The 21150-nt window shown below is 45.9% G+C and overlaps 7 protein-coding genes across 7 annotated transcripts; 5 read left to right on the top strand and 2 right to left on the bottom strand.

The window, feature by feature from the left end:
• Positions 1 to 186: 186 nt before the first annotated feature.
• On the top strand, positions 187 to 2792 carry BJ212DRAFT_1298368 (uncharacterized protein; the record flags this gene model as incomplete). Its single annotated transcript, XM_041332692.1, is given in 12 exon segments — positions 187 to 222; positions 242 to 273; positions 481 to 741; positions 826 to 877; positions 940 to 1158; positions 1210 to 1221; positions 1273 to 1419; positions 1472 to 1831; positions 1883 to 2062; positions 2113 to 2256; positions 2305 to 2670; positions 2724 to 2792. 12 exon segments carry the CDS (start codon positions 187 to 189, stop codon positions 2790 to 2792), a joined length of 1878 nt encoding a protein of 625 aa, XP_041194778.1.
• A 1909-nt stretch (positions 2793 to 4701) lies between these two features.
• BJ212DRAFT_1446228 (uncharacterized protein) lies at positions 4702 to 7666 on the bottom strand (the record flags this gene model as incomplete). Its single annotated transcript, XM_041338213.1, is given in 14 exon segments — positions 4702 to 4767; positions 4787 to 4842; positions 4890 to 4950; positions 5128 to 5268; positions 5338 to 5545; positions 5598 to 5736; positions 5786 to 5971; positions 6022 to 6079; positions 6120 to 6173; positions 6246 to 6417; positions 6473 to 6630; positions 6682 to 6838; positions 6886 to 7451; positions 7502 to 7666. 14 exon segments carry the CDS (start codon positions 7664 to 7666, stop codon positions 4702 to 4704), a joined length of 2187 nt encoding a protein of 728 aa, XP_041194777.1.
• Positions 7667 to 8554: 888 nt separating this feature from the next.
• BJ212DRAFT_1479214 (uncharacterized protein) lies at positions 8555 to 9337 on the top strand (the record flags this gene model as incomplete). The annotated part of the gene is made up of 5 exons (XM_041339836.1): positions 8555 to 8642; positions 8694 to 8749; positions 8801 to 8882; positions 8932 to 9157; positions 9208 to 9337. 5 exons carry the CDS (start codon positions 8555 to 8557, stop codon positions 9335 to 9337), a joined length of 582 nt encoding a protein of 193 aa, XP_041194776.1.
• Positions 9338 to 10241: 904 nt separating this feature from the next.
• Positions 10242 to 11130, top strand: BJ212DRAFT_1495423 (uncharacterized protein; the record flags this gene model as incomplete). Its single annotated transcript, XM_041341529.1, has 4 exons — positions 10242 to 10579; positions 10619 to 10651; positions 10842 to 10972; positions 10994 to 11130. The coding sequence occupies 4 exons, from the start codon at positions 10242 to 10244 to the stop codon at positions 11128 to 11130; spliced, it is 639 nt and encodes a 212-aa protein (XP_041194775.1).
• A 336-nt stretch (positions 11131 to 11466) lies between these two features.
• Positions 11467 to 15083, top strand: BJ212DRAFT_1495422 (uncharacterized protein; the record flags this gene model as incomplete). The annotated part of the gene is made up of 15 exons (XM_041341528.1): positions 11467 to 11585; positions 11669 to 11690; positions 11740 to 11894; positions 11934 to 11984; positions 12037 to 12168; positions 12217 to 12320; positions 12372 to 12443; positions 13208 to 13332; positions 13388 to 13435; positions 13488 to 14207; positions 14232 to 14326; positions 14667 to 14714; positions 14770 to 14787; positions 14903 to 14919; positions 15004 to 15083. 15 exons carry the CDS (start codon positions 11467 to 11469, stop codon positions 15081 to 15083), a joined length of 1806 nt encoding a protein of 601 aa, XP_041194774.1.
• An 874-nt stretch (positions 15084 to 15957) lies between these two features.
• Positions 15958 to 17592, top strand: BJ212DRAFT_1479212 (Alpha/beta hydrolase family-domain-containing protein; the record flags this gene model as incomplete). The annotated part of the gene is made up of 8 exons (XM_041339835.1): positions 15958 to 16395; positions 16445 to 16568; positions 16617 to 16806; positions 16857 to 17003; positions 17059 to 17310; positions 17364 to 17455; positions 17503 to 17531; positions 17581 to 17592. The coding sequence occupies 8 exons, from the start codon at positions 15958 to 15960 to the stop codon at positions 17590 to 17592; spliced, it is 1284 nt and encodes a 427-aa protein (XP_041194773.1).
• A 138-nt stretch (positions 17593 to 17730) lies between these two features.
• Positions 17731 to 19982, bottom strand: BJ212DRAFT_1495401 (acyl-CoA dehydrogenase NM domain-like protein; the record flags this gene model as incomplete). Its single annotated transcript, XM_041341527.1, has 7 exons — positions 17731 to 18440; positions 18559 to 18601; positions 18659 to 19175; positions 19253 to 19381; positions 19435 to 19554; positions 19608 to 19809; positions 19862 to 19982. The coding sequence occupies 7 exons, from the start codon at positions 19980 to 19982 to the stop codon at positions 17911 to 17913; spliced, it is 1662 nt and encodes a 553-aa protein (XP_041194772.1). The 3' UTR covers positions 17731 to 17910.
• Between the last annotated feature and the right edge of the window lie 1168 nt (positions 19983 to 21150).

Raw genomic sequence — 21150 nt, 5'->3', positions numbered from 1 at the left:
GTAAATAGCAAAGTACATAATGGCGGGCTCATGCAGTGTATATAACAACACTCTAAAACAACCCTTCTTCACCACTTCTTTGCCCTGCCCAAAGAGTCCACCTGTCCTGCTCAAGAGTCCACCTGTCCTGCTCAAGAGTCCACTTGTCCTGCTCACCAGCTCTCTTCCTCATTCCTGCTGCTGACCATGGTCTCTACACGTCTGTCCAATGCTTCAAAAAAGGTCACTCAGGTTGTCATAGACACACAGCAAAAAAGATGAACCTCAGCCCAGGTACAAGAGGACAACACTTGTCTCCAAAGGGAAAAGCAAGAGCAGGAGGCAAAGACCCACAAGGGCATTGCCAAAGTTGCAGCCATTCAGGATAAACTTGCCATCCAGGAGCAAAAGGCAACCACCATGAGAAAACCCTGTCCTTGTCCCATTGGCAAGACTGCTGCTGCAACCACTGCTACCAAGATGGAACCACCTCCTTCCCAGGCTAAAGCCACAGGACCTGAAAAGAGGTGCTGCAGCAAAGGCAGCAGAGGCAGAGGATCTAGATGAGGTGGGTGATAGTGGTGAGGCAAACACGCAGAAAAAGCGGAAGCAAGTGCAGAAGACAACTCACCGTGATGCTGTTGGGGCTGTTCATGGTGCTGCAGTATCAGCTGATACTGATAAGAACAATGATGTTACTGATGGGATCATGGTGTTGAGTTCATGTGCATCAGATGCTGGCCCAAAAGGGAATACAGCAATGTATGTACCTTGATACCACACCATGATGTTGCTGCTGACTGAACTGACTCTTTTTTACTGGAACTTGCTGAATGATTTGACCAGTGGCTTGAAGAATGCGGCCTACAAGGGCTCAGTCTCCATGTGGGCACATGGAGTTAAGAATCCAAAGACAGGCACGTTGTCTCAATTTCCGAGGAGTGAAACACATCCAACCAGTGCATCGGCATCTCAGCGCCCACACAGTTCACCAAAGTGACAATGATCAGCAGTGCTACTGCCCCCCCAATAACTCCTGAAGGCTCAGAGATCAACGACAATGCCCACATAACAGGATCTCTGCTGGATGAGGATGAGGAGCCAGAACAATTGGCAGCACATGCCCTTGTGAATATGAAGAAACAGCCAAGTGGTTTGTGTACTGTGTTAGGAGCAATGGTTCATGTTTTTTGTTTATTTTTTGTTTCCTTTGTTAACTACTTACTACAGGATGTGGTTGAGGTTCGCAATAGTCCACTGACCCTGCCTCCACCTCCGCCTTCATAATATCAGTTCACTCACTCCAAGCTGCTCCCCTCATCTGTCACAGGGGACGTTGTCATGGATGACAACAAAGCGGAATCAGAAGACATCATTATTGTTGATAGTGTTGAGGCAAGCCCTGTCATTGCTACAGGAAGCAAACGGGTGACAGCAAAGGTACACACATTCACTCAAAGCAGTCCACACTGATACACAACCTGTTTCACAGACCAATGTTGATGTATTTGATGATTTGGATGTCCTGCCCAAGAAGCGTGTCAAGAAGGAGCCAATAGACGCCCCAGAGAAGAAGGCAACCGCTGCGGAGAAGAAAGCCACCACTGGAGAAGTCTTAAGAGTAAAGTACAAGAACAGTGATCTTCCTGCTGGTTGCCAGGACAGTAATACATGGCGTGGCTTACTCATTCCTACTATCGCTCATGCTGCTGGTGGGGATGATGTCCATCCATGGCTTGTCGAGGATGACGCGCTGATTCTGATCCTCACAAAGGCTTGGAAAACTGTCTACACAAAAAACCTCACACTCATTAATCACTTGATTGTCCCAGGAGATGCTGTCTATTACATGGTAAGTCTCACTGATACAGTGTGTTTGTAGCTGACACTCTATCTAATGTAGGCTAAGCAATGCTTGAGTGAATGGCATGGTGGATTTGGTTCCACTGCCATCATGATGATCACAAGTCTCATGGCAGTGGACCCGCTCTATGAATCTGAGGATAACTGTGTTGAATTCACAGATTTTTGGCTCGAGGACAACAAGTTTCTCTTTGGGGATGTTGACTCTGACAACAAGAAGGTATGTGTCATCGTTTGGTGTGATTTTTTCTGACATCTATGTGTGTCTAGGAATGGTCAGGAATGTGGCAGTCAACATTTATCCTGCAGACTTTCATGGTGCACCTCAACTACACCCAAGGACATGTACTGGTCCCAGAGCTCAACAGCGAGGAGCCAGTTCTCCAAACTGTGCTTTCTCTCTCTGCAGTGGCAGTATATTTTTTTTGTTGAATTCACACATTCTTCTGATGACTTCAGCAGGTCAAATGTGCCCTTGTTCTTCTTGTGAATAAAGAGATGACTTTCGAGATCAAGACCACCACCTCTAAGGGCAAGAAGAAGCCTTCACAGAAGGGTAAGGCATCAGCTGCAGAAACCGAATGGATCACTGTCATCAGCAAGAATGAGACTTTTTTGGAGCCACTCAGGGGATATGACACCCAAATGTTCTTGACCACCATCAATCATGTTCCCACTGACAAGATGAAAACCATAATTGAACAAGCTCAACAATACATGAAGGCCATGACTTGTGCTGGACAATTGAAGATGGATGGTGTGCTTGTGGACACCCAAAACGAAGACTTCGATGAAGAGTATGCTGACCTGCTCACCTTCCAGCTGAGTGTAATTTTTTAATTTTTAATTTATCATTTATGGTGCTCACTCATTCATGACAGATGTACATCCATGGCTCGTGGCTTGTACTTGAATTTCGCCTGCTATCATTCAAGTTGCCCAACTGCTGACTAGTGCTTTTCCTCGTTTCATTCATATAATGTCTCACCATCACTCTCGCATGCTTGAATTACTATCATTTTTACACTGGCGCATTGCACTGCAATTTTAATCGTGCTTTCCTGTTACTTTCCTCTGCTTGTTTTGCCCTGAACTTGTTTTAATACCCTTCATAATCCCTCTTAGCCACTACTTTGGATCTTACTGAAATTGATGGATCATGTTTGGCAAACAGCACTTGATCAAGCAACCCTTAAGTCAAATATAAGAATTTGGATCTAATTTATTTAAGAGATACTGTTCTTAATGATTTCTGGCTTATTTGTTCTTGATCCATTGTGAGTACATGCTCAGCCATCATTAAGTCATCATTAAGTAATGTGTTGATTTCCTGATGTGGCATCAGAAAGTCTGCTGTTGCATTCACAGTAGCTGAAAGCTAAAAGTGACAGAGCAGACAAATATCAAAAAGCGGCTCAGAAGAACTTTTTTTCTTGCACAAGAACATGAAATGTTGCACAGCTGGATACCTTTTTGCTATGCTTGTCTACTAGCTTGCCAATAATTTCTGGAAGGATATAAACAGAGCTATCCATGAGAATCCCACCCTGCTAGACCCTGACATGCCTCTGTGACCAGATGGAGGTTCTCTTTCTCCAACCTCTCTGGAAACTTTGATTCAAATTATGCAGGTATCCACCTTTGGTGTTTGTCATCGATGCCCTTGATGAATGCACATCAAAACCTGAGCTTACTGACCCTATCCTTTCCCTTGCACAGGCTCTTCATGAACCTGATCTTCCCATAACCCACATTCTCAGGATGTCAAGATAATACTAGCACTGTAGCTATGGTCAGTCAAGGATATTCCTACTGACACCAGTCTCCCAGTAAATATTTATCACTTGTCCATTCGGGACTACATTTCCGACTCCTCAAACTGCAGCCTCACTCATGCACATGACATATCGATTGCCCACTCCCTACTTGCTAACACTTCTTTCCACTTGATGGTGAAGGAGATTCCAAAAAGCACAGCCCTCCTGGATGTGCTCTTAGATTTGCAGAGACAGAGCCAAGCTTTGCAACCCAGAGATTAAAAGACTCACTGGTTTTTCTCGTCCAGCCACTGGAGCCAGTGTCAGCCCTTTTCAGCCTGATATGGCTTCAGGGAGATTGTGGCCCAGATTTACAATTCTGGCTGGAGACCCTGGACAGGTGTGCCTGGCTGCAAACCCATGCAGGGGATGACTGGTTGCATACACCAAGAAGATGTTTGCTAGTCGTCCTGTGAGGCATTGAAGCTGTTGCCAAATACACTGTCACCTGGTGGCATTGGCCAGGATCCACAACACCCTGGGGTGATCATGCATTAAAGCTTACAACTATAATCAATATGTAATGCATGAACAGTTATAATTGTAACCCTGAATCATGCATTAATACATTACAGTTGTAAGACAGCCACCCCCTAAGACACTCACCACCCAGTCACCCTCTGAGCCTATCCCCAGCATTCAAAAGCCAGGTACCTTTGCTGTGAAGGCTGACCAAGGCTGACCAGAAGTGTATCCCTGACCAGAAGCATGGAATAAGATCTCAAATCAGATCTTAGATCTAAGCTAAGGTACCATGAAGCATTACATTCATGCATGTGTACTTCAGGATGAAAAACAGGTATATATTGGCTGGCAATAGTGTACACAAGCAAACAAGTAACTAGATATTGGGTAGTGGCAGGGCTGTGAGATCAGGGAGGTCAGCACCAGAGGGAGCCATGTTTGACAAGGCTATGGTATTGGGAGCAAGGAAAGAAGACCATAACAACTGAAAATGATCAGCAAATGCTTGATGAATGCTTGTCTGCTTGGCAGCATAAGCTCATATACCCTCAAGGCAGCCTGCATCCTCCTCCACACACTAATGCCCCTGCTCATCCCACCAGGTGGCCTGCCACCGAAAAAATTGAAGGACAGCGATGCATTTCTTCCTGGAGCAGTTTGACCTCCTCTGCCCAGTGCATCACACAAGCTCGCGCTTTGCACCATTCCACCCTCACACCTATATTAATGTTAGCTTAGCCTGCAACAATGAGCATCATGACTCACCATCCTTGTCTGTGCCGTCTCCACCACTATCCACCCTACTCATCCTCCAAATCCAAGTCAACTTTCATCTCCCCTGCCCTGGCATGGAATATGGATCAATAAGCGGTTGAATATCATCATCCTCCAGTGGCTGAAGTCCTTCTTGCCATCCCACTTTTCCAAGCTCTTGGGCCAGGGCATTCAATGCACCCCATGAAGCATGGTAGCGTGCAGAACATGCTGCTTATCTTGCACTCACCCACTCAAATGCACTCTGAGCCCTTGTGTTTCTGCCCTGCCCATGCACCCAATCTTTCTTGTACATCAAGAGGGATGAACATATCCGCAGGCATTGATGAAGTTTTTCAAGCATGTCATGTGCCTGAGTGAGCCGCAGTTCCTACTTGTAGTGTCGCAGTCAGTTGTGGCATGGACAATTACTGATGGCAGAAGGCAGCAACAGCTTCACATCCTCCATGTTCTGGATGCCTAGAAGAGAGGGTGGCATTGAAGTAGAAGTTGAGAGGATACCCTGAATGACAGGCATGTAAAGTGCCTGTGTTGTCCTCCATGACTCAACCTTGCAATGAAAAGTGTTCCTCTGGCACTGCAGGTTGCCTTTCTGAGTATCAGTGATGTGGTTACCGAGACTCTTCATGAACCAAAGCACATGTTGCCTGTGTGTCATGGTCAGTTTTTGAATCTAGAGCTGAAAAAAATGGAACTTACTGTTCCTCTTCTAAGTTGAGACCCAATCCCACAAAGACACTAGGTGAAACCTCAGGGTGCAGTGACAAATCCACCCCCCTTTCCAGGTCCCATGCCTCCAGCTGTGTGAGCTTCAGGTGTGCCCCAGCCTGCATGATTGCTATGACAAATTAATTCCTTTACCCTGGTGTCAATACACAAACACGTACCAACTGATTTTGCTTCAAATGGATTCAGTACATGCACATCATTAGGGTTATCCTCCCGCATCTCAACCTTGGCCTTCCAGGCTATACAATTTTCCTTGGTAAGGGCACCATTGAGTTCCTCGAATGTGACATGGAAAGTGGCCTTCTCGAGTGTGGCTTCTTTCATCTTGTGTAATAAACTTGCTCCTAAAAGTGCACACTTAGAACTGCTGCTTCAGGGAATAAGTATGACTTACCTAAGTCCACCACCTTTTTCCAGTTCCAGTCGCCAAAGTGATCATCCAACATGTCATGCTGACAGCTCAGGCCCTATCTCCTTTGTGCTGGATGCCACTGGGTTTATGTTTGACCAGCCGCACTCCAGAGCCTCGCCATCAGTGCACCTGACCTAATGAGATCAGTTGAAAGAGAATGCCATCTGGCATTTTGCAATGTGTGCAGGTAGGTGAAATTTAGGCACAAAGAAGCGAGCAGTTTTGATTATGTAATCAATCTGATAGTCTTTGGGAAAAGTAGCCATCCTGGCCCACAGATTTTTGTGCCATTGACACATGATATCATATGACACATTAAGGACTTTGAGAGAGTGGTGACATAAAACTGAAAAGAACAAAAAATCCATGTTGATATATCTGGTGTTGGTGAGTCAGTGATGAGTTGATCCACATTCACTCAACCAGAGCATACCTTTCACCTTTCTGCAAATCCCTGACCCCATTTGGAAGCTTCATGTTGTGGCATACACAATCAATTGTGCCAAGTCCTGTAGCTGCAAGCCCCTGGGATGACTTCGTCTTGGCCATGTTCACTGCATTGTTACTAGCACATGTACTTTTCTGTTGAACCTATCAATGAAAACTTCAAACATGACAGAAAAAATTACCCACCTCTTAAACCTCCATGCCATGATTGGTAAGATGTGTCTTGTATGTAGTCTCATCAATGAAGTATCCCCACCCGTGCAATAGGCTAGGATCCACAGTATCCTTTGAAACTATGCGCCTCTTCAGATGAAAATTGGCATTGATCGCGAGAAAGCAAGTGTATAACCATCTTGAGAAACATCAGAAGCTGTCGATATCACTCAATTAAGCCTTCACCTTGTTCCTTTTGGAGCAAGTTCCCAGCCATCAGGAAGGTTCTTACCTGGCTGAGGGCATGCCGGGCATAGAACTGTGCATTTGCCCTGCAATGTAGCTAAGATGCCAGAGGGATCATGTCCATGGCCTGCTTGTTTCAGCATTTTTATATGCTGATATTCACATGCCATGCACATGAATGCTTCATAGTGGTCCTTCTGCTTCAAAAGGCCAGTGTTATCAGTGAGATGAACTAAGGAATGGTAAAATTCATAAGCAGAAACTTTGGATTCAAAGGAGAGAATGTGGAACTGCCGAAGAATGCAAAGTGTTGTGGCAGTTCTTGGATCTGTTGTCATTGCAGGGAACCACCCAACACGTAACAGCTGCTGGGTGTGAGATTGTGCTTTACAGCACCCACAGAAATCCACGGCCATAGGGTGGATGCCTAGCATGTTGATGAGGACAAAATCATCATTGAAAGCTTGATTTGGAAGGAGGCAGGATTCACCAACCTTGTGGCCAAGTTGCACATGAAGCCCAAGATCTCTAAGTGTCAAAGTTTGAAAGGATTCACCATTCCACTTCTAAGGAAATTCCCATCAGCCACACACAAAACATTGAGTGCAAGACCTACCTCAATACGATGCACTGGCAAATGAGCATGAGCTTGAACAATGCATGTTTGGCATGACAACATGGGTGTGAAACAATCCTTACAGTGGTATATGCTGGGATTGATACCACAGGCACCGCAGACAGAAGATGAGATACTGTCACCCCTTCCATTGTGATGAAGCATCTCGACAAGGAATGTCTCCCAGTGTTCTATCCAAGTCAGGAGAGGTTGATCCTAGGCTAGGTAAATAAGTGACAAGCGAGTGAAAACTACAAGTGTACTCCAGCTGTTCACTTGTGCTTATTTGGAGATCCGACTTCCTCATTGAGTGAAGGTTCTTGATCCATTGGCACATAATATTCACTGTGCTTGTCATAGGAGAAGTTATCGATGTTTGCAGGTGCTGCATTGAAGGGATCCGCCAAACACAATGCCTCTGGAGGCCTGAAAACATCCTGGCATGATGCTGCTAGACTGCCATATGGTTGCGATGCAAACTTGACCCTCTCTTGAGTAGTTACACTTGATGAAGGAACAACAACATATTTGTTGAAACATGGTCTTTTGCATCCACAACCACAATCACTGCCATGGCCAAGTCCAGTGCCATGTTGACCTTGAGCACAACCACAACCTTGGCCTCAACCACGACTATTGATTTCCTGCCATGTCCAAGGAAGCATCCTGGCTTGGACTACGGTCGTTTCATGAGCTATGAGTTTGTGGTTAGTTGCAGATTATGTAGTTAGTACTAGTAAATACATACCTTATTCATTCATTATGCCTCCACTTGAGCTCACCATTGTGTAGTCCAATGTGTAGTACTATACTTGAAAGTGAAGGAAACTTGGGATGTACTTTGGGATCCTCCAACTTATTTATGTGCTGCTAAGAAGCATCCAATACCCTCCCATACAATCACACATGCTGCAGGTGGTTCCCAGCGGAGTTCACTAACATCGTGAGGGTTGTGAGGGATATAAGAGACCCATTGATTGATTGAAACCTTTACCTATTATCCATTGAGTCTGATACACAAGTCACCCAGTCACCCAGTCACTCTTCCATAAAATGAAAGTCTTTCCCACACTTGTCAAGGAACAGACTTTCAGTTTGTCTGAACTGATCACTGCGGTGGAACTTCTGTGTGATCAGCAAGGTGAGTTTACACAATCACACTGGCTTGTCAAGACTCACCTATCATTTTTAGTCCTCCAGCAGGCCCATACTGATGCTAGGGTTGAGGTACCTGAACATTTGGAAAAGGTGATTGCAACCAGCTATTGCCCCGGTTATATTTTGCATGCTCACAGACAGACTTGTTATGTCTATGGCACTCACACATGTACCTCTACCCTGGCTACCACTGTCCTTGCTAGGGACAGTGCAGACACCATAGGTAAGTCCTCCCTCCATCAACTTCAACAGGTCCTTATCAAATACACCAGATGACACTCAGAGTGACACAGAGTCAGATGTTAGTGACAGTACCACAGCATTATCACCTCCTGCCATCATTATTGCACCACCTCCACCTCCCACTACCTTCATTGCACCAACTACTGCCGCCATTGCACCTCCCACCACCATCTTTGCATCTCATGGGAGCACATCAGCTTCTGTATGCTGGTATGTCATTACCGTCGGGCATGAGACTGGCGTCTTTCAGGGCTGGTTAGTATCCTGCTGCTTATCTAGATTTCTTGATTAAATTTTGTTTGCAGGCACAACATGCATGCCCATGTAGTTGGTGTCCCTGGGGCTTGTTTTGGCAGATACTCCTCTCATGCTAGTGCAGAGGAGGCATTTGCTCAGGCGGTGCATGATGGGACAGTGCAAGAGTTGGCGCTTTGAAGAGTTGGCGCTTTGAAGAGTTGGTGCTTTGAAATGGTGCTCTGAAAATGTCACATAGTGTATACCTGTCACCTAGTGTATAACTGTCCTTGTTGTTTACTGTTGAAATGATAACCTCATTTTCTTAGACATGCATTACATTGTGAATAATGGTGTTGAGGGTGAACCTATGCATGTGTCATTGACATGGTTGTCCTCTCTGCAAAAGCTGAAGCAGACTTGGAGTGACTTTATTGCATGTTTGAGACTTATTTTGTCTGCTGAAAGGTTGAAATGGCTTGAGGGTGGATGGGCAGACAGTCTAATATTGAAGTTATATTGTCAAGTTGCTCTGTGCACATGTTGAAGTAGCTACGATGTCATTTTGTTATGCAGTTGTGAGCTATGAACAATTAATCTCCCAACAAAATGCCTGATGCAGGTATGTTACTTAAAGCTTTAAGGTATCAATATTAACACACTGATTGCTTACAACTATTAATCTCCCAACAACATTACCACAACATCTCTTGCTACTGCTACTTGATGCCAGTGAAGGGTCATCCATGTAAATACAACAACAATGCCGAGAGGGCACGAGCAGCCCACCAATATCACAAAAAATACTATGAAGCATGGGTGTTCATTACAACTTGAATGCATTCAACTATAGTCACTAATGATGTCTCTAGAAATAAGACGGCTATCTGCCAAAAGAAACAGGCTCAATATCATGGGATGACTTGGACGTCTCCCCAGTGCACTCCCACCTCTCTTAAAACAACAGCAACATCCCTAACTCGCCCAAAGGCAAAGTGTGCTGCCATCATTGGCACACCTGCATCAAGGACCAACTCATTTATAACATGCCGGTGACAAGGTCACTCCATTGCTTGACCATCGCATGTGTAAGTGTATCCTTACAATGACTAACTATATTCAACTGATTTCTGGCCATTGGCCATTCAACAATGCAAGCAAGCAGCTCAACTGTGCCCAAGCTGCGCTATTGGACTGTACTAATATACCAGCACAGCAATTCTGTGAAGAAATCTGTGACCAGCTGATATGCAATGATAAGACTTGGGAAACTACTAATGTCAAGCTTCTGGAGGTTCTGACATGTCTCGAAGAGGTTCAGGTTGGTCTGCAGGGACTGGAAGCAAGTGTACTTGAAGAGACAGGCATCTCAGGATTTTTCAAGGACATCAGCGCAATTTCTAAGTGGTGCAGAAATATTATTTCTGCAATCGAGGAACTATGGTGTTATGGGATGTCCATGATGTCTGACCTCACTGACAGGTGCAGACAGGGGGAATTATTGTACCAGACTCTGTAAGACACTACTGTGTTTCTTGCTATGTAATATACATGTCCTTAGCTTCATGCTCATCCACCAGCCAGAACTTAAGAAGATTCGCAGCTTTTAGGGTGTCTCCAGGGTGTCTCTGTCACGCTCGTCCACCAGCCAGAACTTAAGAAGATTCATGGCTTATTGCCCTGGCCCAACACTGGCAATTGTTAGGGCGTTGAAGGAATCAACTACTAAGCTATGGCACTACAAGGGATGCCAAGTCAGCATATATGTGTGGTTGTCTCAGCTCTGCCTATGGCTGCTATACTTTGCAAGGGCAAGTGCATTCAACCCAAGGGGAAGTGAGTGCAACACATCCACAGGTCGCACAAAGCGTGGGAAAGTCACGCGCGTGGAGGTGAAGGCACACACAGAGAGTGGTAGGATGCATGAAGCATGGGAAAGTCGTGTGCTAATAGGTGAAAGTGTGCAAAGGGCTAGGAATGTGACTGGGGACTAGGGGAAGATGATGACTGGTACTGATGGGTGCGAGAATGACAAATGCAATGATGATAGAGTGTGATTGTCAAACTGCTACTGACTATGGCTCAAAAAAAGCATGCACTATGCTGAGGGATGCTAAGGGATACTAACTCCCAACTAAGTGGTAGCTCTCTAACTCCTTAAAAATGCGAATGCTGTCATGCAAAAGGTGACTAAGCGTGTTCCCACGATGCGGAGCTGATGCAAGTAAGGTGCGGGAACAAAGAAGGTATATGTAAGTAAGGGTCCATGATGGAATATGGTGTCATGATAAGAGTAAATGCAAAAATGTACCAGTAGGACTTGCTGGACAATGGATGGATGCTCCTGGATGATGGGCAATGAAGTGCAGGAAAGCATGTGGGATGCGCGCAGGAATGCGTCACAGGAGAGTAGCGCATGTGTCATGCGATGCACAGGAAGATCACACATGTATAGGCTGAGTGAAGGAATGATATAGGGAATGATGCTGTGAGTTCATGCTGTGAATTGTATGCAGATACATCGCAATATAGGGCTCTACAGGCATACAGAGGTGTGAGTCTCTACACCACATGCACCAAAGGAGCTGGAGGTGTACTTGCAGTTGTACTACACAGACCACATCAAGGAGTCAGCCGATGAGGTAATTGCAAGTGGGGGTATTACCTCTCATGGTTCCAAGTTGTGTGTGTGCCATGAGATGACCACAGAGAAATATGAGGCAGAGTTGGCCACTGTGAAAGAGAAGGTTCAGAAGAGGTACTGAAAGTTGAGTAAAAAATTTAAGAAAGTGTGCAGGGCTACCAAAGCCAAGGAAAGCCAGGATGTTGATGAAGACACAAAAGTGAAGTACATATGTACTTTGTTCATAAAGCTTGCTGCAATGTTGACTGGTGTGCAGGGCTATCCATGAGCTTCCAATGATATTGGACCAAATTTTTCAACACCTTACTTGCATGACGGGAGGTTGGAAATTCTCAGTCCTGATGGGTGGTCATGATCCAGAATCTGGGGGTACCATGCATTTCTTCGAGTTTGTACTGATATCTAAAATAAATAAGTAACTAAACAAATTTAACAGCTATCACCTTGGTGAAGGCGCAGCTGGGGGACAGTTCGCAGACTCATACATCAAGTACAGCAATGTACTTAAGGGGTTTGCAAGTTTTGTAGAGAGCACAATCAGTAAGCATTCATCACAGAAAATAGTCACATCTTACTTACAAAATTGTTCAGAGTATGAGGAGTCTCTTCCAGTTATCCGCAGTGGGCATGACAGCAAGGCAGAAGAGAATGTTGATGAGTCCAGTGAGGACTCAAGCAATGGTGTCATATGCCATTCCAGACTCTCAACTCTAAATCCGCTTCTCCGGATATCCAGATCCGAGATCTGGATCTCAAATGATCTGATCTATCTTTATCTTCCTTCTGGAATCCAAACCCTATATCAGCGCCCAAACCCATTTAGACTTCCCCTGTCTCCAGACTCCAGTTAACCATGTTTTCCTTCTGATTATTGATCTGTTACATACATTTCATTTCCGGTATTCATTATTTGTGATCCATCCTACTTACTAATAGACTTTGCATATGCTTCGTACATAGCATTTATGTTTGCTGATTGATTCCTATATGATACCTACAGTATATAAACCTCCTGTAACTCTCGGAAATACTCCAGTTCAAATATCATCTTAGTTCCTGCTCATTCCTGTGTCCTCTGGACTCAAGACAAGTCTCTTGTCATATTCCGAGTCTTAGGATTGCATCCTAGACTACATTTCTGACTCTACCTTAAGGTAGTCTATCCTCTGTTAGTTTCTAGTCTGGACTTTGTCTGGATTAGTCTTATCCACTTGCCCAAGTAACATCTGGACGTCCATCGGATTTATCTCACATTTCAGATCTGGACATCCATTGTCTGCCCTAGTCAAATCCCGGAAACTCCAGACAACTGTTCTAGCCCCCGGAAATTAAGGGCACATACTCAGGAAAGGGGCACAGCATATGAGCTGAGGTCAAGCCCTTGTGATCTGACCCCCTTGAGCACGCAACCTTAACAGATGGTTCAGATGTCAAGGGGGACTGGAATCATAGTGGTGATAGAGAGCATGAGAAACAGGCTAGATTTGAGGTGGCACTTGATGGGTTGACTCCAATTCCAAACAACAAGTCTAATGCATCACAAATGCTTCAGGTAAGTCTCACCAAGTCAAGTTAATGCATTACATCATTGATGCATTTGCCATCAGTTCAACTTGCCCAAAGCTTCTATTGGTTCTGGGGCTCATGACACATTGGTTTGTTCAGCTGACTAATCTGTATGATTTCATTGTTGATTGGTATCTCTAGCCGTTCAATTACAATGCTATCAACTACAACAGTCTGCAGCCTGCAGACTATGAGGCTGCATTGTCCTCTTTCCTTGAGGCGTCTCTGCTCAAATCAGACTTTGGCATGGTGGTATCCAACTCAAATCTGCCACCTCTACCTCCAGTAGGTAGGGAAGTCCCAGTGCCACCATATTGTTTCCCTGTGCCTCAGAGCATTGAGCCTGCTGGTCCTGCACCAGCTGTGGTGTTCCAGCCTCCTGCACTCCAAATGACTGGACCTCCTACTCCCCCAGCATCTCAGACCTCGCCTCCTGCATTCCACATGACTGGACCTCCCACTCCCCTGGCTTCTCAGATCTCACCTCCTGCATCTCCACCTCCCACTCCCCCGGCTTCTCAGATCTTGCCTCCTGCATCTCCACCTCCCACTCCCCCAGCAACTCAGATCTTGCCTCCTGCATCCCAAATGACTGGACCTCCCACTCCCACAGACTCACCTCCTGCATCCCAAATGACTGGACCTCCCACTCCCACAGACTTGCCTCCTGCTCCACCTTCTGCAATGACCAGACCTCCTACTCCCTTGACATCTCAGTCAGTGTTTGCTGCACTGGGACCTGGGCCCCTTCCCCCCACAGTGCCTCAACTTGCTCACCACATCAAGGACGAACAACCTGGTGTTTGGTGGACTGGTAGGACACATCGAGCCATCCCTTTCAATCGTCACGAACTAGATAATGTCATCGGCAACACTCCTTGACAGTCTGGCCAAGTGGGCGGGGAAAATGATACATCAACTCAGGCCTCGAAATGTGGCAACAAGCACAATGCTGAAAATACTTGTAACACATCTAGGAAGTGAGTGTGTTTTTTTTCTTTAGCATTCCAAGACATTGATATCACAATCCAGGAAATCTAAATTGGCATAGGCCTACTAGTCTATATTGGTGACTCGAGTGTGGTTTTTCTTACTGTATATAGCACTATATAACTTTTACATTTTGAACCATTGTAGTAGATAGTGTCAATCTATAGCAATTTTTTTGTGAAACTATTTTGCCACCTTAAGCTGAGTACACTATGACTTTCTGACTACAAGTCAAGACTCCATGAAATTTTTGATGCTCAGGAAATGCTGTTGTTGAGACTTAGTGAAATTTTGGACACTTGGGAAAAGCCATTGTCGAGACTTCCATAGATTCTTTGATGATGGTGTGGGGAAAGTCAGGAATGAAATGGGGTATGGGTATGTAGTACTGGGAGCCACCTAGAAAGGCCTGGTACTATCTACATTTAAACAGCCCAAAAGGGAAGGAAAGGTACAGAAGGTAAAGAAGTACCTACCCACTTTTAAGGAGGTGGATTAGATACCTGGTGTGGGCTGAGTATGGTAATAGTGCTAATGCATTACTGATGCATGAGGGATTCACCAAGGTTTCCAAAAAGGGAGGGTGAGAAGCAGTAATGGTTCATGCATTACACTTTCTTTACAGTTGTAATTATTTAATGCATGATTATGACACTATGGGCTGCAGGATCTGCTTCGACACCTGATTCTAACATGGTGCTGATCATGGGTTCTGGAGGGCGACAGGGAGATGGCATCGGTGATTGAAATGTTTGGGGATGAACGAAAGTGATCGTTCCGAAATATATATGGTAGTATACGAATAAATGTAGCAGGAGTGAATATGCAATCGACGTACTTTGTGGTGTCTCACTAAGAAAAATCAATAATGAATCCATGTCCGAGTTTCCAAACAGCTTAGCAGAACCGGGTGTACAGAAAAGACAAGTGAATTTCGGAGGGACTTGGTGCTGAGAGCCACACAATGATATCAGCAAAGAACTGGACCGGGTGAGGGAGCTGGGACCGTATACTCTGACTTCAGTACTTTTTGGTGTTTGCCGAAGATGTGGTCCGACTTAACAAGAGCCTCATTCGACTCTACAGTGTCTCTGCCAAAAACATGACATGCAGTACTAGTAGTGAAGCCACCCTTCTATGCTGCTCTTTCCATGTACTTCTTACCCTCGGACTAAACATAAGGCTAGTCATGAGAATGTGATAGTATATAACGACAGGCCATGATTTAGACCTAATCATAATAGATGGGATTTGGAAAATATTATTCCTTTAGTTTCCAGAGTGAGTTCCGGGTTAACTTGGGGAATTGAAATGATCATGTACTCACATTTCTGAATCATGGCGCCCACTTACGGCTTCCTGTGCGGCGATCATCATGGTGTCAGATATCAATGCATCATGCATCATTGACTCTTTTAAGAGCCTGCATGCCGACACCGTAAAAATGGAACGTTATCTTCCTTCTACTATTCCAAGTCTGTCGGAGGTGGCTAGTCTACCGGGTATGGGCCACGATGGCATCTGATTCTCCAAGATAGTTAATCCGATACTCTCATCCAGAACCGAAAACAACAACTTGACAGAATAGAGACTTCCAGGCAGCAGTTGTCCACTGTCAGTCATGACATCCTCATATCCTTACACACCGACAACACTCCGGACGAGCGTGAAACCGCGCCCATGGGTGTCATTCAAGCCTCATGAAGGGCACGTCAAGATCCCGCCCCTACCCTTCAAACCCAGGTCCGATGACTTGCTCGGTACATACAGCATCAGCACGCATATCATACCTGCAGCCAATCCCAGAGTCACCCCAAGTATTCCAGTCCCCGAGCCACTTCCTCGCTCTTCAAAAAGAACCGAGAGGGATATCAAGAATTTAGGACTTGAACTCATGGAACAACAAGTTCGGCAAGGGGAGGACGGCTACTCCGGGGTCACAGACGAAAGGTTGCTATGGAATTGTGTTAACCGATATGTGAAAAAGGATCGGGAAGTCAAAGTCAGAACGAAGGGGATCACCTTGTTCCTTGTACACGCAACGGGTTTTCCAAAGGAGGTGAGTCTCGTAATGCCCGATGCATGCTAGGAATCTAATCGTGTATTAGATATGGGAGACTCATTTATACTATCTATTAGCTGCCTGTGGCATCATAGATGAGATATGGTCATGGGAGTCCGTGCAACACGGGAACTCTGCTCTGCTAAACAAACAAAATCTTAGTGGTAGCTGTGAGAGATCATTTCTTAGACATTCTGCTTGGAGTTAATCGACAACAGTTGATTGGACTGACAATGCGAGAGACATTGCAAACTTTCTCATCAACTATATGCCGGAAGAGGTAGAAACATCGTCTCTCCCTATCCAACTTCATCGAATTCCTGCATCCATTGGTGAATCACGTCAAAAGAGTGGCTTCTCCTCCCGGACCTTGGTCGTGGCAGGACACTCGTTTGGAGGTTGCTCGGTGTATGTCATTCGCGGTTCAGAAACCTGTCGAATCTCATGATATTGCACAGGACGTTAGCCGCGTTGCATTTCCCTGCCTTGTTCTCCTCTATGATCCTCCTCGATGCGATGATTGATACTTACCAAGAATTTACGTGGGAACACACACAATACTTGGTTGGGGCTACTTTGATGAGGCGCGATCAATGGCCATCACGGTGAGTGAATTTTGATAATGCTCTCGCGTCGGAATACTACTGACTATGATTGTAGGGAGGACGCCCTACGTGCTTTTAAAGCTTCACCTATGTTCTCTGCTTGGCATCCTGACGTCCTTCGGCTCTATGTCAATTTCGGACTGTACGAGGATGAAAGCGGATGCGTCAGATTGAAAACGCCTCCCATTCACGAGGCTCTTGTCCTTGCGAATCCGCGAGCTAGCCGTGAAACCTGGGAATTGATGGAAAAACTTGACGAAAAGATTGAGCTACTGTGGATTCTTCCCGGAAAACCAAGCGAGGATGTGTAGGTCAGGGTGGCGGAATGAAGCTCACTAACTGATAGGTGTTATCCGACAGATCAATGTTAGCGGAATTGAGGAAGCAGCGTGCTTGGCGCAGACCTGCAAATTCATCCAACATCGTCTTCAAGTCATCTGGCCATCTCGTCGGTATCTCGCCTTCAATTGTTTCTACAACTAATGTAATTGTGCCTTAGATTCCTCAGGAGTACTCCAGAAGAGCTTGGTATGTTGACATAAAAGACTGGTTAATTATCATCTAACTGTTCATACAGCGCGAGTTGTGACCGACTTTCTGAACAGGAAATACGATATTTCCTCAGGGAACTCGAAGCTCTAGAATTGTGTATATGAACGGGTGTTGTGCGACACGATACCTGGAAACTTTAGCAATCACTCCAACCAATATATTAATGGGACAAGTATCTATTTGTTCAGGCCCTGGATAGTATCACGCGAGACTTGGCATGGGTGTTTTCCAGACATCAAAAGTCCATGGGGAGAAAAACAAATCACTAGCTAATTACGAGCAACTCGACAAACCACTAAAGTTATGAGCAAAGGATCCATCATATTTTTATGCAAGGCTATAGCGACCCAGAGCTTCAAAGTCGAGCTCTCTCCAAAACCAAAGTCGGCTGCGCTGGCGCCTCAGCCTGAGGGGAGCTGTAGACAGGCAGCGTCCTGCTAAATTTCTCCCAGCACTCATCCGATATGATGGGTGCCGTGACGTATGGCTCGACCTCCATCGCAGCGAGCAACTCGTCTAGGCGAGGCAAAGCTGCCGACAAAGCAGTATCCTCCATACGCATAATGGCCTGCCGCGTAAATATACCACGCTCTACATACCACGCGGCGTCTGTCTTGATCGCGTTGATGAGATACAGATCAACGAGATACTGGGAGACCCCTTGGTCGACAGCGGCGTCATAGGCCATGCGATGTCCCATGGATTCGACCATCAGCTGACAGTGCGGTTGCACATATTGCATGAACGCGTGTGTGAAGTCGGATGAGGAGGAAACTGTCTCGGTCGCCTCATCGAATAACGAGATTTCGTGCAACGCAAGGGGGCCGTCTGGGTGTGTCGAGAGAGGTAACGTGTACGTTTGCGCCAAGCTATCTGCCACGAGTCCTATGATTCATCTGTGAGTATTTAGCTTGCCAGACATCAATGTGCTGCACTGACGCATAGAAAGGGCTGGCATTTTTAGTCAGTGCCACATCACCGGAGAAGGCTAAAAGTCGCCTACCTAAAATGTCACCTTCAGCGATGCTAACCCCCCTAATCTCGCTCTGCGAAACAGGTTAATTCTTGTTCTAACATGGCTGACCAAGAGAATGCGTTCGTACATATAAGTTCGACAGCCGATTATATTCGAAGAGGCCTTGAGCTCCCATTCTTTCAGACAGGGCACAATTTGCAAGTTGTGCGTGTTGAACCATGACTGCTTTACAGCAAGCCGCGACGCCATGTCGCACACGAACGTCAAGATTTTTATCCATGAACTGTTCGATAGCCCATTTATAAAGCGCTCTCAGAACGAACGCCTGAGCAATGGCATGTAGTAAAGGGAGCTGTTGCGTCCGGTATGAAAGTATGGGCACAGGATTTCCATGCGCGCTGGTGACATGGCGACGCTGAAAGTAACGCCCGGCGATGTACGATGATATCTGGAGACTAGGTATTGCAATCGAGCCAATAGCTAGCGACCCGACCGCGACACGCCATATAGAGGACATAAAGTCACGATGGATTCTGTTGGACTTGTCGAGGTCCCCGAGAAGGGCTGAAGGCGGTAAGCGGACATGATGGAAGCTTGTGAGTGCATGGTTGACGGGAGCTGAGCCACCTCTGGGTGGTAGTAACCTAGTTATAGAGCAATAAGTTTAAAATAAATGAAATGAATTTAAAGAGGTACTCGCTTCGAAGTCACTCCGTTGCACATACGATATCCGTCGTTTATATTGACAAGAAACGGTCGGGGTCCACGGCATTCGCCGTTCACATACAGTTGTGCGAAAACAATGGCGACACATGGAAGACCTTTCACTGGAACAGTTGGCGGCATGAACCTGGCCCAGGGCTATCATGATCAACAGCTCTCAAGGATATACTGATATCGTACTTGGCATCCGAGGGCGACGGCGTATGAAGATCGAATTCACCCGTTGGGAGAAGTGTTGCTGATGTCTTCATTCGGAAGATGTCTAGGCCTCTCCCCAGCTCGGTAAGGCAGAATTGACCACTGAAACGAGTCCATGTAGTGCTTCTGCAAGATGAATGTTACAGTTTGCTCACATAACATCCCATCGAAGAATGCCCTCGACGAGGGAAATCAAATCAGGTCTAGTAGTTGCGGCATATTGTGCAAGCGTTCCCACGACTAAATTGTACTGGATGGTCAGTAGCGTGAACGCAGCCCCGTCTAGGACCACGATTGGATCGATGTGCATGTCCCAAAATTTTTGTGTTAAATCCAAAATGTCATGAAGAGTGACGCCTGCAATACGAGATCAAGATGTGTCCCAAGAACAAAAATGCTTCATATGCACCGTGCGCTAAGCCAATAGCCCTGGCTCTCTCGTACGAGAGGACCACTCGGGCGTCGCGGCTGAGGAGCTCGGAGCGTTTCTCGAATAGATTTGACTGACAAAGCTGCGACGTGGATGTCATGATGGAGTGAGGGAACAAAGTATGCTACTTTAGTTTGCCCAACTCTCGTCCGTTATATACTAGATAGCCACCGCTCACGTACCTTTACAAAGATGCATCTGGACATATGTGAAGGACGCCACACTGGTCTAGTCATTATTAGAGGGAGCAGCTGTTTTCCTTCTGTTTTGGTCCGACTAGGGGAGATTAAGTCACGAGGTTACAAGAGGCGAACCTGAGATTCACCTTAAGTTGGACAGTACCAGTGATGGTAGAGCCGAAATGACTTGACATTTTGCAAGGCAGCTACAGACATAATTGGCGGTCCGCTGAACACACTATAGCTGCCGAGAGGACTGTCACATCTGAGGACCTCGTGTCCTTTGTGCCATCGGAGCTCATCACCTATGTGGTCAGTGGTCAAAGTCCAAAATCTGGCCACAGGCCCGTTACTCATACACATTTTTTGAAGGGCCTTCGGCAAAGCTCAAACGCTCGAACCTCCTGATACAAGGAAGCGATTAGAACTTACTGTGATATCAGTGACTATGTCAAATATAAGGACAGCTTTGCCTCAATTCGTCTCCTTTCCTCTCGTAAACTATCGCTAGTATGAACACGTCATAGTCTATGCGAGTTTGTGCTGGCACTAGTGGGCCCAAAGCGTCAGCTCGGGGCTTGAGATAAGGCAAAGAAACATACGAAGAATGGCATTATGCTATTACTCTTGGGACGATGATTTCCAGGTTTTGCATCGCACCCCAGGCAGATAAAGGCTTTAATCCGCTCCAGAGATTCTTTTAGAATAAATGACTTTGCCCAAAATTTGGCCAAATCTCCGTCTGGACTTGGCATTTTTTGAGGCTTTCGATGTGTATCTGAAGTTAGCATGGATCCTAGACTTTTCTAAAGAAGGCCAGCGCCGCGTTCTCGGGATAATGGATCCTAGACTTTTCCAGCGAAGGCCAGCGCCGTGTTCTCGGGATGATGCTTCCTGAAGATCTTGTGCGGCAATTCGCAAGACTCGTCTCCCGAGAATTCTCAGGCTAGTGTCCCGATATTCATTCAAAACTTACGAACTGCACAGCATGCCCTTGCGGAGCAGGTTCTCTACCTCATAGAAAAAAAACTGTTTGCGAGCCAAGTCGGTGCCCATTTCATTCTCGACGAAGTCACTGTAGCTCATTGG

This window comes from Suillus subaureus, assembly GCF_016647635.1.
Source record: "Suillus subaureus strain MN1 chromosome Unknown BJ212scaffold_10, whole genome shotgun sequence".
In the NCBI taxonomy this organism is placed as follows: domain Eukaryota; kingdom Fungi; phylum Basidiomycota; class Agaricomycetes; order Boletales; family Suillaceae; genus Suillus; species Suillus subaureus.
The sequence above is the reverse complement of the archived record's forward strand: the minus strand, read 5'-3'. Positions and strand labels throughout refer to the sequence as shown.